This window comes from Aethalodelphis obliquidens, unplaced genomic scaffold (genome assembly GCF_003676395.1).
Source record: "Aethalodelphis obliquidens isolate GAN/ISIS:26980383/991018 unplaced genomic scaffold, ASM367639v1 scaffold7, whole genome shotgun sequence".
Classification (NCBI taxonomy): domain Eukaryota; kingdom Metazoa; phylum Chordata; class Mammalia; order Artiodactyla; family Delphinidae; genus Aethalodelphis; species Aethalodelphis obliquidens.
Genome location: NW_020837951.1, coordinates 13,843,439 through 13,860,837, shown reverse-complemented (window position 1 = coordinate 13,860,837; position 17,399 = coordinate 13,843,439). Strand labels below are relative to the sequence as shown.

General features: G+C 47.6%; 1 protein-coding gene across 7 annotated transcripts in view; it reads right to left on the bottom strand.

Moving 5' to 3' along the window:
• The window catches only part of CDK5RAP2 (CDK5 regulatory subunit associated protein 2), a 181,970-nt gene extending 165,184 nt beyond the window's left edge, over positions 1-16,786 (bottom strand). For 4 of the 7 annotated variants that reach the window (XM_027105051.1, XM_027105053.1, XM_027105052.1 and 1 more), the window contains exons 1-3: positions 16,519-16,746; positions 7,013-7,080; positions 3,974-4,041 (exon numbers count right to left, since the gene is read on the bottom strand). In XM_027105051.1, the coding sequence (XP_026960852.1) occupies positions 3,974-4,041; positions 7,013-7,080; positions 16,519-16,577 (195 nt within the window). In that variant the 5' untranslated portion in view covers positions 16,578-16,746. Of the gene's footprint in view, positions 1-3,973; positions 4,042-7,012; positions 7,081-13,582; positions 13,603-16,518 lie in introns of those variants that run through there. The other 3 variants (XM_027105057.1, XM_027105054.1, XM_027105055.1) reach the window with 3 other exon arrangements.
• Between the last annotated feature and the right edge of the window lie 613 nt (positions 16,787-17,399).

Genomic DNA, 17,399 nt, shown 5'->3' with positions numbered 1-17,399 from the left:
CACAGCTTTGTTTATAATAGTGAAGAATTAGAAACAATCTGAACGTCGCACAGGAAGAGATTACGTAAATTATGGTTCAATCCATCCCTTTGAAAACAAGTCTTTATGAACTTAGGACAGTCATTAAATAATACTAGCCACTTGTATCAACAGACGTGGAAAGCTACACGTGTCACTCTCTGTCACAGTAAAAGCCAGAATTAAACGCTTCTACATACGGATAAAGATAGCTACCCGGGGCTTCCCTGGTGGCGCAGTGGTTGAGAGTCCACCTGCTGATGCAGGGGATACGGGTTCGTGCCCCAGTCCGGGAGGATCCCACATGCCGCGGAGCAGCTGGGCCCGTGAGCCACGGCCGCTGAGCCTGCGCGTCCGGAGCCTGTGCTCCCCAACGGGAGAGGCCACAACAGTGAGAGGCCCGCGTACCGCAAAAAAAAGAAAAAAGATAGCTACCCGGACTGGACACGATGAACCAGATTCTGGGTCTCCCCACTTGCTCAAAACATTTTGAAAGAAACAAAGGGAGAGAGAGACAGAGAGAGAGAAACTGCAGTCTCTGAAACAGATCACACCAGGTAAGCACATTCCTTTACAAAAACATCTCAGCCAATCCTCCTCTGGTCCGGGGAGCTCCCCACTATAGTGGGGAGCTAGAAAGGCTCCCACTGAAGACCAGACTGATAACTGATCTGCCAACTAATCTGCTAACTAATCTGCCAACCTCCTGCTGTAAGGCCTGCCGTGCGGGTGATTACACCTCAGCTGACGAGGGCACTAGACAATGGGTCACCAGTTTAAAGGCCCACAAGAAGGCGTGTGGCTTTTACATGTCAGAAGAGGCCTCAGAGTGTAACAGAAAGACCTCCTGTGCCAGAGGCCTGCGGTCAGAACCCAAAGAAGTCCCTCTGCCTCTCTGGGCTTGAGTCCCCGTGTGTCAGATGTAGGGCCTGGGTGAGTCGACAATGCCGGCAGACTTTCTTCCCAACACCTCCGGACCCCTCCCCTTAGCTCAGGCATCATCCCTCCCCCCGACCACAACTCACTGTAGTCTTTCAACCCATCACAGCGCCACCAGCCTCGCTCCCTCCTCCGTCCATGTAGTCACCAGCCTGGCCGATCTTTTGAAGCAGGATTCCGGTCACTTCCCTCCCCAGATTAAAATCCACCACTGGCTCCCCTTCATCTCCAGGAAAAAACTAAAAAGAAGCAGTGTAGCATACAGGAGCCTGCAGAATCTGACCCCTGCCTGCTTCAGTGGCCTCACTTCTCTCAGGCCCTCCATCCTACCGCCTCCTTCCAGCCAAAGGGAACTTAGATTCCCAACCTCCTCACACGCCATCATGCCTCTCTCTACGTCGTCACATGTGAGCCCTTGTGCCTGGGGTGCTCTCTCAGTCCTCTCATCTTGGCTAACCCTAATCCCGACTTTTCCTGATGACCCTCCTCCAGGGAGGCTGCCCTAAGTCCCCTAGGCCAGGTTCGGGGCCCCTGCTCTGTGCCCCAGAGCACCCCGTACTTAACCCCTAGCACTGCAGTATTTTCCTATCCATCTCCCTAACTAGACTGCGAGCCTCTTGACAGGGAGACTTACAGGGTCTTAATTTACTGCCAATTCCCTAGCCCCTGGCACAGCCTGGCACAGGACATATATTTGAAAATATTCACTGATGAATGGATAAACTCTAAGCAAAACCAGGAGGCCCGTATTTTGCTAGACCCTTGCTAGTAGACTCTGATGTTCAGATATCTGTCATCTAAGACTAGAATAAAAGAAACCACGAGTTTCCCCTTTAAATCAAAAGTATTCTAGTCCCCTCTTTAACATGCACGCGGACTTTAAAATTAGCATCAGACGCCAAGAGCATCTCCTATGAGCATCCAACACAGAGATCACGCATTTACTAGCTCAGGCCAGAGGAAAATGTTCAGTGTTTTATAAAGACCTGAAAGCGAGACACTGAGAACAGTGTGGTCATTTCAATTTCAACTGCAGAATTTGCTCTTGAAAACGCTACAATAAAAAATATCAATGCCATAAAAAACCTAACAGCAGCCAAAGGACCACAGTCATGAAGAAAAAACATAAATCCTAAAACATACTGGCAGAGAAGGCTCTCCCTCACCTTTAAGAAAATCAGTATTTGGGTCATCAAGAACACATCTGAGCAAGGGAAACGTGAATCACATGGCAGAGTAGACAAAAATAACAACAATAAATAGAACAGTAAGAAGGAGAAATAGGTAACACACAAAATGAACTCTGTGCTAGGCATGTGTGTTTCACATATATTTACTCATGAATCCACACAACAGCCCTATGAAGTAGGAACTTGTAACATGTCCATTTTAAAGACAAAGAAAGTACAGAGAGGTTAAGTGACTGGCCCAAGGTCACCCAGCAGAAGTGGATGAGCAGGCAGTCTGGCTCCAGAGGCCGTGGTCCTCAGGCAGCACAGACTGCCTCTGAAAACAGCTTTGCCATGTTGCATCCCTCAGCCTCTGTTTCTCCTACGTATAATAAAGAGGGTTGGATTCAATTCAGAGATTTCTCCCAGTTCTAAAGGCAGACAACAAAACGTGAAGCCAAAATTCTGAGATTCTGTTAAATTTTTCCATCTAGAAATAAAAATCAAAACTGTGCCCTTCAAAACTTAAATAACTCTGTATCTTGCAGAGCTGCTTCAATGTTAAAGTAATATATATGAAGAGCTTACCGCTTCAAGTTCCCAGCTCAGAGCAAGAGCTCAATGAACAGTAGCTGTTATTACTCTTATGATAAAGCAGGAGCAACCATTTAACAGTAGAGCACATTTTAATTATACACGATGTGGAATAATCAAATCTCATCTGTTTCAGGCCCCAGGCCCCACAGCATAGATCGGGTTGTAGAGTTGAAATTGTAACAACTCAAAGCTCAGAAATTACTTGTTTCCATTAGAGATCTGACAAGTCATTTCTTCAATTGGTCACTGGTGGTTTGCAGATAACTGATAGCAGTAATGAGTATTCTAAATTAAATCCAGAGACAGTACCACTCTTTTCAGGAGAGACGACTGGAGAGAGAGAAACATGATGGTGGTATGTCCTTCCCTCTGTGTCCTCCATCTTCTCTCTGATAAATATCTCCCGTGTCCTGCACGGTATGGATTTCATTTGGTTACAAATGAAGAAGAGTCTAGATCTTCCCATGACAAATGAGAGCGTTGAGCAGGTAACTTGTTAAGGAGAACTGGAATTGGGAAAATAACCTTCTTTTCCTGTTACTTGACAACAAACCCCGTCCACTAACAAATGAAACACACAATGCTGGAAGACAGTAAGCACTGAAGCCAACTCCATCACTGAGCAATCCATTCTCAGACAATCACCACACAGCAGTGGGAACAGGCCGCTCATGTTTCATTCGACAGCAACAAAGATGCAGCCTGCAAAATGCAAGGAGGCCACACAGTGCAGCAAAAAGAATAACGGCTTTGGAGTCATTAAAAACCTGGATTCAAATCCCAGCTCTGTCACTCAAGTATGATGTGACCGTAAGCGAGCCTCCCCTAGTCTTAAGATTCTTTACCTGTAAAATGCGGATGATACAAAATACCTCCGTCACAGTGAGGATTCAATGGGGACCATAAATAACACGGCTTACATCACAGGAAAGCCCTTAATACATGTTAGTGCCTCTCAGCTGTGCTACATGGTGACATCCTCTTATTTGGGACACCAGAAATACACCAAACTCCCCAAGGCTGGAAACCACTGATCCTGTTGGAACCCGTAACTGGCCTGTGTACAAAGGGCCGTCTGTGTAGGAATGTGAAGGTCACCCAGAGAGCACCCACGAGCTCTGGCATTCCTCCCAACCCTGGCCTTATCCAGTCTGGATGCTTCTTAAGAAATACAGCTCCCTCCTGGGTCTGGCTGGACAGTGGCTGCAGACGTGATTTGTGAGGGATGGTAATTTGGTATCTCCACTTACGTTTTCAAAGTCCTTCATGTTCCGGGCTCTGGTGGGAGACACCATTTCTTCCGACACATGTGGGAGCGCTATAAAAAGGTAAAACAGACACAGGAAAACGTCACGGTATGCAGACTGCCCAGCATCCCCCTTAGGGAAGAAAAATAAAAATGACTAGCTTCCACGATATATTCTGTCTTGTGATTTGAGTCTACAGAAAGCTCGAAGCCACTGTATTTCAAATATTTACGAACTACTTGAACTAGCCCCAATGTAACAACGTAAATGTCAGAAGATGAATCCGAAGAATACATGGGGCAAACAAAGGAGAACTGCCCCGCTATGTACTTCCTTACTGCTTGTCATAAAATTATTTTGCTGAACAGGATATCATCTTCACGTGTCAGCAATTAAAACAAACCATGTCTGACTGACTTGACAGCAGGGGTTGGCAAACTTTTTCTTACAATGCCAGACAGTAAACATTTTAGGCTTTGCAGGCCATACACAAAGCCTCAAATCCGTCACAACCACTCAACACAAAAATAGCCGTGGACAGTTCAAAAACAAAGAAGCTGTGATCCAATAAAAGTTTATTTTCAAAAGCAGGCAGTGGGTCAGAAACTGGCAAATCCTGCTTCAGAGTGATTCAAGACTTTGCCAGTACCCAAATCTTTCCACAGCTTCTTTAATTCAACAAACATGTATTACACCCCTCCTCGGCGCCAAGCACCACGCGAGGTGCTGGGGAAGCAACGGTGAGAGAGACATTGATCCTGCACCCAAGAGGATCCCGATCCCGTGGGCAAGACGGAGATGTAAGCAAACTGCTCCACGCTGCACAAGTGCGTGGCGCTTTTCAGGTGTTGAGGAAATGTGTGCTGAGTGAATGAATGAATTCACTCTTCCCACAAGAATGCACTGAGGGGCTACTCTCTGCTTGGCACCATCTAGAAACAAAACAAACAGAAGGAGCTGACAGTCTAGAAAGAGGAGACAGACAATAAACAAAACAATAGGTAGTTACAGAGTATGTTCAAAGGTGATAAATGCTACGGAGAAAAATACAGTGGGCGAGGACAGGAAATACCAACAGCAAGGGGGGGGTGAGGACTTGCAGTTTCGAATAAGGTGGTTAAATTCAGGAACGGCTCACTGCGGAGGTGACCTCTGGGCAAACTCGGAGAAGGCACAGGGGAAAGGCCTGGGGTGGGAGATGCCCAGTGGATCTGAGGACCAGCCACGAGGCCGATGGACGCGAGAGCAATAAAGGGGCATATGTGGGTGAGCCAGGTGGGTGAGCCAGGCGCTGGCGGACGGGCTGGGTATGGCCTCACTGGCTCCTCTCAGGACGCCGAGGATTCTGAGCTCAGGAGCAGCGTTATGGGACTTGGGTTTCCACAGGCTCCCTCTGCCTGCCTCGCTGAGAACAGATTAAAAGGCGCTTTGAGAGAAACAAGGAGATCAGTTAGGAGAACACTGGGAGAATCCAGGCCAGAGGTCCTGATGGCTTAGACCAGGGAGGGAGGGTGAGAAGGGGTCTGACTCTGGGTACTTGTTAAGTAGCCAACGGGAACAGATGAAACGAAATGCAGTGAAATACATACGGTTCAGAGAGGAAAGCACACCTAAGGCAGCCTAGGGAGAGCCAAGGAGGCGGTGGGCTTGAGCTGTGTCATAAAGACTCAGGTAGGCAGCAGGCAGATGAGGACAAAGGCCCAGAGGAGGGAGCGGGCATGGCGCTCAGCATTCAGCCGACAAGCGGCTCAGGAGCGGGGCAGTGGGGGACCGTGCGGAGCCCCGTGCGCCAGACCGGGGGCACGCGGGTTGCCTTCCTGTTTCTCAGACGGGCTGTGCTCTGTCACCTGTATCTGTGTCCCCACCTAGGTCCCACTCATTCTTCAAGTCTTGGCTCCAGTTCAGCTTCTTGGGAAACTCCGGCCCACCCCCCCTCCTTCATCTGAGGGTAAATCTCCTTCTCATCCCCTCTCCCAGCTCCTTTCACTTCTTCGCTCGTTACACTGACTGTGTGATCTGTCCTGATCATTCTTTAGCTGTCTGCCCTCTAGGCTTGATGGGAACCATGATCGGAATCCCAGCACTGAGCCCAGAGCCTGGCGTGAAGCAGATGTATAACGTGGGCTGAATTGAGGAGGCGGCCTATGAATTTTCTGCTCCTAACTGCCTGGGCAGGAAAAAGAGAAACCGGAACTGCGGGACTGTATGTTTGAAGTAAAAGTTAATAGGTTCTAAAGGAAAACCTGAGGGTGGCCTGTAAGTTATAAACCTTGTGAAACTTACATCATTGTCTGCTCTAAAACCTTCTTCCTTTTGCACATAATCTCATCATTCTGGGGTGGGGGGGAACAAGTCAAAATATCTCTAAGATATTTCAACGTGGCAAATTATTAGCACTTCCCACAGATACTTAGGATAGCATCCACTTTTTTCGGAAACAAAAATTATGAAGAGCGCTTAGCAAAACCCAAACTGCAAAACAGAAAGTCTCCTCATGGTCCAGCTTCAACACAGCAGACTGCCTATTTCCTCAGCGCTGCCTCCTGTGGTCTAACCAACTATTTGTCTCCAAAGGGCAGGCCCGTGTAGGAATGCTGGGCCTCAGCGGGCAACTGGAATCCAGCAGCCTGCCAGGAAGGCCTCTGCACACTGAAGTTTGGACAGCAGCCCTCAGGGGCCTCCAGCCACTCGGCAGCAGGGACCAACAGATCCTCCGAACCTGACGGAGTCACCGATTCAACGTCCAGCCTCCACTGGTCATTCAGTTCAGCAAACACTGGCTGAACCCCTATAAGCGTGGTAGCAAGAAATGAAACTCATGAAATATGGCCCAAAGGACATCAATTCCTCTAGTCCAGTGTTTATGAAAGGACTAAGTAGCAGGTCAATATGTATACAAAATACTGTGTACCTCCTGGGAGCACCAAGCCATTCCAGGCTAGCGCTGGGCCCTGGAACCATCAAAGCTCAGGCCCAGGCTCAAGGCCTGAAGGCCCTCGTGGCCTCACGTCTACTTCCCTTGTTCTTACTTTGTGTACTTACCACCATTTCCCAAACCAGCAATGGGGCTGATGCCATCCAGGTCATCTGGTAAATTGGGAACAAGGCCACTAGGAGAGAACACGTGTGATAAAAGAAGAGTCAGTGTTTGAACAGCAGAGACTATCAGACGGACTGTCCGTCATCAGGTCACAGCCAGCCAGCTACCTGTGAGGCATGCAGTGCAGAGGTTAAGAACTCAGGCTTTGGGGCAGAGGTCTGGCTCTAACACTTAACAAGTGAGTAAGGTCAATCATTCATTCACACGTCAAGGGTTCTGTGGGCCACAGATGGGCTAGGTGCAGAGGCACCATGCCAAATATAAGCTACTGATGTCCCTGAGTCTTACTTTGTTAATTCGTTACATGGGGATACCACCCTCTACCTGTAAAGATTAAATGAGTTAATGTATCGATATATAAACACTCAGCACACAGTAAGTGCTCGCTAAAAGGCATCTAGCGTTGTTTTTGTCATTACTATTATTATCATTATTAATATGCCTATCACAACCAAAAACTAAGCTTCCAAGAATCAGGCACCAATTCGGATGCTTTAAGAATATCAAACAAAAATGCAAAACTCACTGATTCAAGAAGTTTTACTGGCTGAATTATAAAAACAGGTTCAGTGAGGATCTGGAGACACTGACAGAAAACTAAACCATAATAGGAGGTGTGGTTCAACACGAAACACACCTCCCTGGATTCTGTTCTAGGCTCTGCCACATACCTCTCCCAGCCTCGCTTCCTCCGTCTGTAAAAGGAGAACAGCAGCTACTTGATAGAGCAACTGGCAATTAAATGAGACAACAAGTGTCCGGCAAGTACCTGGCGTATATGGTGAGTATTCCATAAATGGGAGCAAAACACCCCGTCACCTTGAAACATACAATGCTCTGTAACTTACAAAAGATTTACCATCATGAGAACTGCCCAATCCCCTGAGGGTCTATGCATTTCTCAAAGGAAGGTGCTAAAGCCCAGATAATTTCAGCAGCCTCCTCAGTCTCACGGCAGTTAAGCAGAGAACCAAGGCCAGAATCCGAGCCCTTTATGTCTAACCCCCAATAATGCTTCCCCGTCCCAAGCTGTAAACTAAGAGGTGATGGACGTGCAGCTTGACTTCTTGGCAATTTGCTCTTTCCATTCTGTTCCTAGGACAATTTTGCCTGATAACCAAACTCTGGTGTTGGAATGAACCTTCAAGATCAGAACCAAGCCAAAAACTGGATGTCGTAAAATTCCAACATCAAGAAAATGATTACATTAAAAGTGTCTGCTCTGAGGATAACTGGAAAAAAAAAAAAAACCTAAGTAGAATACGCCTTCAATTATTGAAAAACAAAATACATGTACACTAAAGACACCTCAAATCCTTCTTGGAAACTAGGTGGGCTTTAAATATATATAACAAGACAACTGAAATATTAAAAATCATAATTTGCAGGGAAATGAGAGATATTTTCCTCCTTTTTAATTTTACAATTCTCAATTTCCTCCAATAAGTATCACGAGAAGGACAAACTCCATTTTCTAAACTGAATTGTAAAAATTAAAATCAAGTTCGATCACCACCCTTTGCAGATGGTGGCCCAGTGGCCCAAGATCACAAACCAGGTTACTGGTCAAGCTTAGCCTACAGTCTGGTCTCTACATTCCCAAGTCTGGGGTTCTCTCCACCACGGCCATTAATTTACTACTATTGGAGGAAACGGCCCATCAGTTACTCAAGCCAAGGTCAATCACCGTTGTAGACCACGTGGCAGGCAAAGCCAAAGAATTTGGTCTTAGGCAAATTTCCAACAGGCAACCAGCGAAGTCTGAAAAATGACATTTGACACCACAACTGAGAAGAAACCACTATTTAATGCAGCAATTCCGGCCTGGTTCCTGCCAAATTTCCATTTGGACTTTACCTGCCCACTTTTTAAATGCCATGAACCTCTGTCATGAGCAGTCTCAGTCAGTTCCAGCCACACCTCCACCTTTAAGAATTCACCTTTTTGTATCCCATTCTGATCATTCACTCTAGGCCTGAGAACTAAAGTTGGGGCTTCATGGGGCCCCACCTGTAGTCAAAACTAGGCAAGCAAAGGAAAAGGGTTTAGACATGATTTCGTCATGGTATGGATGGGGGACACTAAGGCTCAGAAAGGGAAGGAACATATTTGCTCAAAATCACAAGCGGGGGCTTCCCTGGTGGTGCAGTGGTTGAGAGTCCGCCTGCCGATGCAGGGGACACGGGTTCGTGCCCCGGTCTGGGAAGATCCCACATGCCACGGAGCAGCTGGGCCCGTGAGCCATGGCCGCTGAGCCTGCGTGTCCGGAGCCTGTGCTCCGCAACGGGAAAGGCCACAACAGTGAGAGGCCCGTGCGCCGGGGGGAAAAAAAAAAAAAAAAAAAATCACAAGTGGTTGGTAGTAAAGCTGAGACCAAAATCCCGGTGTCTCCGTGTCCTTGACACTCGCTAACCAGCGTCCGGGCTGCCCAAAGCGCCTACTCAATGGGGCACATAGTCAGGGCCAGTTTCCTCGCATGCAAAACACAGCATAAGCGTAACCACTACCCTGCAGGGGCACCGCGCTGAACAGACCCCACGCTCAGCGACAAGCAGCCTCCCGCCGACTACTCACCACAGCCCTTCAGTGGTAGGTGGTAGTTTTTAGATGTTGCCATTTTTTTTTTTAATGAGGAAAAGGGAGGCCCAGGAAAGTTAATAAGCTGAAAGACCAAGCTGGCCTGACTTCAAAGCCCGTGCTGTTAGCCTCGACACCACCCTGGCCCCCGCCAGCACCTTCCTCAAGGGGCTGTGGCGAGGTCCCCATGAATCGAGGCAGGGCCTTCCAGAGTCTGCACAGCGCACGGCCATGTGGCTGCTTCCTGTCCACTATGTGTCAGGTAAATGAATGAACGCTCACCTGCGCTTCACCAGCCACTTCATCCCCCTAGCTCGCTCCCCCGCCACCCGAAAGGGGCGATCTCCTGAGCCTGTACGTGGCAGCCAACAACTGTCCATCCACACAAGGTCCAACAAGGATGGAACGTTGCACGGACAAAGTGCTATGAGAGCCGTGGACGGACTGGACATCACATTCAGAAAACAACGATACCAAGTACGGCCTTGTCTGTCTTTCAACAACTTGTTTTTCATTCTATGTCATGTATTCTTAATGAGAGAAAAATATATATAAATACAAAATAGACAAGTTTCAAGTTCTCCTTGACTACTCACTCCCATCTTGGTCTCCTCCTAAGAGGTAACCACTCTTGTCAGCAAGACATTCCAAACCTTTCCCTATGTATGTAATTGTATATGCAGCATCTTTTCTTCACTAATGTGTCCTAAAGATGTTTTCATGACAGTACAGATCTACCTCAGTGTTTTTAACTCCTACAAAGCAATGTACAGCAGTGTCTGCAAATTTTATTGACCCCAACCCATAGAAGGAAATATATTACCCTTCATTCTTGAAATTCTTTCTGTTCTGTTCTACTCAATTTTTTTTTAAATTCTGGTTGCAACCTACTACATTCAGTTTCATGAGTTGCCAATGAGTCACAGTCTGAAAGACACTTGAGAAAAGATGTGTATTTACCAGGTCTCCTGATGGTAATTCAATGTGTCTAAATTGTTCCCTTTACAAACAATGCTGGATCTCCTCATACAGGTCTCATTGTGCACATGTGTGAGGATTTCTCTAGTCAGATAGATAGCAAGAAGTGGAATTGCTGGATCTAAACACATTCACATTTTTTAATGGGCAAAGCATTTGAAAATATACAAAAGGCTAATAAGCACATGAAAAAATGTTCAACATCATTAGTCATTAGGGAAATGCAAATCAATACCACAATGAGATACCCTGTCACGTCCCCAAGGATAGCTATAAGCAAAGACAAACAATAACAAGTGTTGACATGGCAATGGAGAAATAAGAACCCTCATATACTGCTGGTGAGCGTGTAAGGTGGTGCAGCCACCTTGGAAGAGAGTTGGGCAGTTCCTCAGAATGTTAAACATACAGCGTTACCATATGACCCAGCAACCCTACTGCCAGAGAAACAAAAATTTATGTCCACACAAAAACTTGTACCCAAATAAGTGTTTATAGCAACATTATTCATAACAGCCAAAAAAGCAGAAACAACCCAAATGTCATCAACCAATGAATGAATAAACAAAATATGGCATCAATACATGTATATAATGGAATACTATTCAGGCACAGAAAGGAATGAAATACTAACACATGCTACAACATGGATGAACCTCACTAAAGACCACATATAGTAAAATCCCATTTATATGAAATGTCCGGAATAGGCAAATCTATAGACAAAAAGTAGATAGTGCTTGCCTAGGGCTGGGGGGAGGGGAAGGAGGAGAAATGTGGAATGTTATAGACTGAATGTTTGTGGCCCCCCAGAATTCATATGATGAAACCCTACCCACCCACCCCCAAGTGATGGTATTAGGAGGTGGGCCTTTGGGAGATAGTTAAGTCTAGACGAGGTAATGAGGGTGGAATCCTTGGGAATGGGATTAGTGCCCTTAAGGGTTCCCAGAGCTCTTGCTTCCTCTCTCTGCTCTCCACCATGTGAGGATACAATGAGAAGTACCAATAGGTAGTCTGCAACCCGGAAGAGGGTCCTCACTAGAACCTGACCATGCTGGCACCCTGATCCTGGACTTCCAGTCTCTGGAACTGTGAGAAATAAACTTCTGTTGTCTATAAGTCACCCAGTCTATAGTTTTTTTGTTACAGCAGCCCAAGCTAAGACAGGGAGCGAATGTTAATGGGCACAGGGTTTCTTTTTTGGATGATGAAAATGTTCTAAAATTAAGATTATGGTGATGACTGCACAACTCTGTAAATATACTCAAAAAAAAAAAACATTGAATAGTATATTGCAAATGGGTGAAATTTACAGCATATAAATTAGATTTATATCTGTTAAAAAAGCTGTTAAAAAAAAAAACCACAAGGCACATTTTTAACGCCAAACTGTGTTCTACGAAGACTGTATCAGTTGACACTCTGTTGTGCACTTTTTCACACAGTGATTACAAAGCAGCATTTTACTACTAAATATGGAGCCTATATTCATGGTATTTATCTTTTTAAACGGAGACTGAACAAAATTGATTCATTCAACAAATATTTGTTGAGCCTCTACCATGTGCCAGACACAGTTCTAGGGCAGATACAGTGGGGAAGAAGCCAGACGTGCTGCCTGCACTCACTGAGCTAACACTGGCGACGGAGAACACCTCCTCAAACCTCACAGCCTAGGGGTACCTCTGGTCCAAGGTCGGCCTTGGATTAAGCTTTCAAGCCTTCACCAGAAATTTCATTCCACCATCCTCTTTCTCAACCTCCTTCTACAAAATCCATAAAGGCACTCTTTGCCTGAGAAAGTACACACTGTGTACAAAGCTATAAGAAACATGTCTTTTTGGTCTGCCCCTAACGGGGCAGCAAGCACTTAATGGCCATGTACTTGAGGAACCCATAGATGTACAAGCCTGGGCCAGGCCTTAGGAAGCTCACAGGGAGAGGCAGAATCCTGGGCATGAAAACAAACGGGTAAACCCAGGGGTGTGGGCACAGAGGACTCTGTCCAGGAAACAGTACAACATGGTAACAGTGAAACAAAAACAGCCAACATTTCATGTACTCCCCAGTCGGTGCTAGGTACTTAATACATACAATCTTGCTTCATCCACAAAGTCACCCAACAAAACAGATATTATCACTGAAGAGAAACTGAGGATTAGGAGGGTGAAGCGAATTACTCAAGCAGCACAGCTAGTGACTGGCTGAGGCAGGATGCAGACGCAGACATCCTGCCTACAAAGTGCAGGTTCTTTCGACACCATCAGGCAGGCCCTAACGAAGGGCCTTAGCTCAGGTGAGGCTCCAGGGGCCGGAGCTCTTGGGGCACCCACAGGTGATCAGGTTTGGAGAGAATAACACACACTGACCTAATTCAACGGAAGTCCAAGGACAAACTGGACTCTGGTCTAGTCTCTAAAACTGGGGCTTGGATGTTAGCAGGCAGAAGAGGACTCATGTTAGCATAAAAAGATTTTACTGCAGGGATTTTTCTCATCCACTGTGACCACCTGACAGAGAAGCTGACTCTCTCAGGACGTTTCCGCTACTCTTTGAGGGCCAGTTCAAGCACCAGCAGCTCCAAAAAATCCTCCCAGAATCCCCTCAGAATTGGTTCAGAGAACTGGCTGGAAGGCAAGACATGGTACTGATAGCCAGGCTTTGGAGTCTGTAGGCCTGGATTTAAATCCTGGCTCGATCATGTACTTTTTGTGGGACCCCAGACCGTTCATTTCACCTCTCTGAACCCTAGTGTCCTCACCTGTAAAAGGGGGATAAAACTGTCACCCCACCAGATCATTGTTTATTCAGTGATTTAACAAATGGTTACTGAGCCCCTACTATGAGCCAGATACCACATTAGGAAGTCGGGTTACAAAGATGATCAACATGCAGCCCCTGCTCTCACATAGGTCAGAGTCTGATCTGGGAGACAGACAAGTTAACAGTCATACCTGCAGCGGCCAGTACAGGAGCCACCAGCCACCTGGACCTACTGAGCACCTGAAATGTGGCTCATTCAAGTTGAGAAGGGCTGTAAGTGTAAAACACATACTGGACTTCGAGGACTTAGTAAGATCAAAAAGAAGATAAAATATCTCATTAATAATTTTTTTCACAAGTTAGAATGATAATATATGGAAATACTGGGTTAAATAAAACATTATTAACATTAATTTCACCAGTCTCTTTTTACTTTTTTAATGCGGTTATTAGAAGGTTTTAAATTGCATACGTGGCTCAAATTATATGCTGACTGGACCACACTAGTTAATCAAATTCAGTGAAGTCATGGGACTTCGCTGGCATCCCAGTGGTTAAGACCCTGAGCTTCCAGTGCAGGAGGTGTGGGTTCGATACCTGGTCAGGGAACTAAGATCCTGCATGTGGCGTAGTGGGGCCAAAAAAAAACAAAAAAATTCAGTGAGGTCAATGAGGGCTGTGAACAGGTCAGTGACGGGGGGACTAGAGGAGAACAGAGGGCCCAGGTGGGGATAGGGGGATATCAGTGAAGACTTCCTGGCAGTACCATCTAAACTGAGACCTGAAAAATAATAAGGCAAGGGGCGGGGGGGCAATCCAGGCCGCAGGGACAGCAAGTACACAGGCCCAGCTGTAAGAAAGAACAAGGCAGATCATTCATAACAGTCTGGCAGCCAGCAAGAGTGACGGGATTGCGGAGGAGACGGGGAAGGAAGAGGGAGCACAGGAGGTTAGTGAGGTAGATGCGCCAGAGTATAAAGAGCTCAGAAGCCATATTAAAGAACTTCATCTTGAGGGCAGAGAGGAGCCAGGGAGGGTATGAAGTAGGTGGGTAAGAGATTAGTTACCAGGAATGTATGCAGCACCAGGATCACCAGCAAAGGCAGGGAGAGGAGGGAAAGGAGAATATCTGATGCTCTGTTGAGCTGCTACTCTGAGTCAGACATTAGGCTAAACCCTTTTAGACTCACCCATGTTACAGATAATGAAAACTGAGGCTCACAGAGGGTGACTTGCCCAAGGTCACAGGATTCTTACGTGGAAGAAATGGGATTGAAACCCAGTTAGGTCTAGGTCCCAAAACCCAACTGCTTGGCCAACTGGTGCTGAGATGTGAAAAGCTGTCTGAGAGAATAATAATGGACTTTACCTTAACAGCAATGAAAAGCATTAAACATGTAAAGCAGCAGACTATGACAATCAGATTTATATTTTAAAAAGAGCTTTGAAGCTGCAGTATAAAAGGCTATCAGAGGGCTTCCCTGGTGGCGCAGTGGTTGAGAGTCCGCCTGCCGATGCAGGGGACACGGGTTCGTGCCCCGGTCCGGGAAGATCCCACATGCCGCGGAGCGGCTAGGCCTGTGAGCCATGGCCGCTGAGACTGCGCGTCCGGAGCCTGTGCTCCGCAACGGGAGAGGCCACAACAGTGAGAGGCCCGCATACCGCAAAAAAAAAAAAAAAGGCTATCAGAGGTGTAAAGGAAACCACGACAATCCAGATGAGAGGTCATATGCGATATACTGGGGCAGTGGCAGAAAGATGAAGAGAAAGGGACATGATGCAGGAGCTGCAAAGGGCCTTGCTCTGTGCCTGATAACTAGTAGGTCCTCAATAAACAGAGTAACCATTTGTCCAAGGTTTGCCCAAGACAGGACCTGTTTATGCCTGCTGCTCAGGCATAAATTAACTGTGCCCATTTTACTCTTAAAACCGTCCAGATTTGCACAACAAATAACATGTCACCATTTCAGTTAGGATCTGTTGACTAAAAGCAGCAGCCTGTCCCTAGCAGAGCTGGATAAACACTGCAGATTCTCAGTTAGGGATCACCTCTGAGACCTTCTACCCTCTCCCCAACCAGGAGCCCAGGACAACCAAAGGGCCCCAACCCTGCAGCAGTGCAGGGCTCTGTCAGGCCTTCCTACCAGGAGAGACCCCTGCCGCACCAGCAATGTGGACTCCAACTGCCTCTTGGGACAGGTGCGTGGGGAGGCCACTCTCAGACATTATTCCCCAATTTGTATTACTGTTGATGATGATAATGATGATAGTGACAACACCGAATCTCTTTTTTCTTTTTTTATCTTTTGACCCCGCCCCGTGGCATGTGGAATCTTAGCTCTCCCACCAAGGATCAAACCCGCACCCCCTGCATTGGTGTCGTCGAGTCTTAACCACTGGGCCGCCAGGAAAGTCCTCCGAATCATTTTTTAAGCACTGATTATATGGCAGGCACTACTCCTGCCAAGCAAATTGCTGGGTGGGCATCTTCTCTTTTGATCCTCACCCCAACTCTGTTGGGTGGATATTACTGCCAGCCTCCTTTTACAGATGGGAAAGTAGATTAAACCATTTTATCAAGGTCATACAGCTAGTTAGTTTAAAGGGCTGGATTTGAATCCAGTTCTGTTCAACTCCAGCCAAGGTTCCTAACCGCTGCACTCCATAGCCCGAGTTTTGGTGGCCACTATGTGACCCCATAAGCAAAGCCTGGACAGACCAAGTGCACTCCCCATAATGAAAGCAAACCCCCAAACCAGCATGAACCATCAAGTACCCTCAAGGTCCCCGCCCCTCAACTAGCCCCCACTAACTGCACACTCCAAGAGGTCCCCATCTCCCACCCTTTCAGAGAACCCTTTACCTGTCCCGCACCGCCTCTTCAAAGTATGTCCCGAAATGCTAGAGGCGGGCGTGGGGCAGGTCGGGACCGCCCAACAACCTACACTCAGTATCAGTGGGCGGGTCCCCAAAGAGATTTCCCCCCCCAAGAAACCCATCCCACATACTGCCCACGTTCAGAACCCTCAAACACCCAAAGAGCAAACCCCAAGTCTCGGATGGAGCAAACTCCCATCAGCGGGAACCCCGGCCTGGTTACCGCGAACCCCCGAAGGCCAGGCCGCACCTGCAGCCACTGCGTATCCCGGGGAGGGTGACGTCCTCTTCCAACACCGAGTCCATCATGGACACAGAGGAGGTGGCGGCGTTGGTATCTGACGGCGTCGCCACTGGTTTCCCTCCCCCCCTCCTGCCCCCCGTCGCGACCCGCCCGGCTCCCGAGGTCCCCGCCCCCTCCAACCCAGGTCTTGTTGGGACTCCGGCGGCGCCGCTGGAATTCAAACCGCAGCCGCTGCCATCTTTCCCGGCGCTTCTTCCTACGGAAACGAGGCGGGGTCACCGAGGAGCGCGCTGTGAAGCCGAGGCCCGGCCGGGCAGCGCGGGCGGGCGCCATCTTAACTAATGGCAGGGGGGCGGGGGGTCTGCACTTGCGCCAGCAAGACTTAAGGAAAGAGAGGCAGGATGCCATTTTTAGTGAGGGCACTCGGGCCGAGGCCAGGGCAGGTGCCATCTTTGTTGAGGGCTGAATCGGCCTTGGGCCGTTAATTTAAGCGGGAGATGGGAATCCAGCACCTCTTGGCACCCGCAGAGTACCTAACCAGGTTTGTACTTTTCTAGAATAATGACTCCGAACCATAGGGTCTGGGCATCCCAAAATCTTCCACCTTGAGTTGAAACTCAGATAATCCGGTGCTGCCTCGCTTTAGAAAAATCCTACCTACAGAATCCTGACTCAAGCAGTAATTTGCACACTTAGTTTGAAACGAAGAAGCTCATCCCTATGAGCCTAGTGGTCAGGGACTCTCCCTCTCCAATCTCTCACCTGGTGAGCCTTTATTACCGTTAGGGCTCAAATGCACCTGAGATCAGTAAACTGAGCCCAAGAGAGAGGAAAGCCTCACCGAAGGTCATGTACCATAAGTCGGTCAACTGGAGCCAGACCCGTGG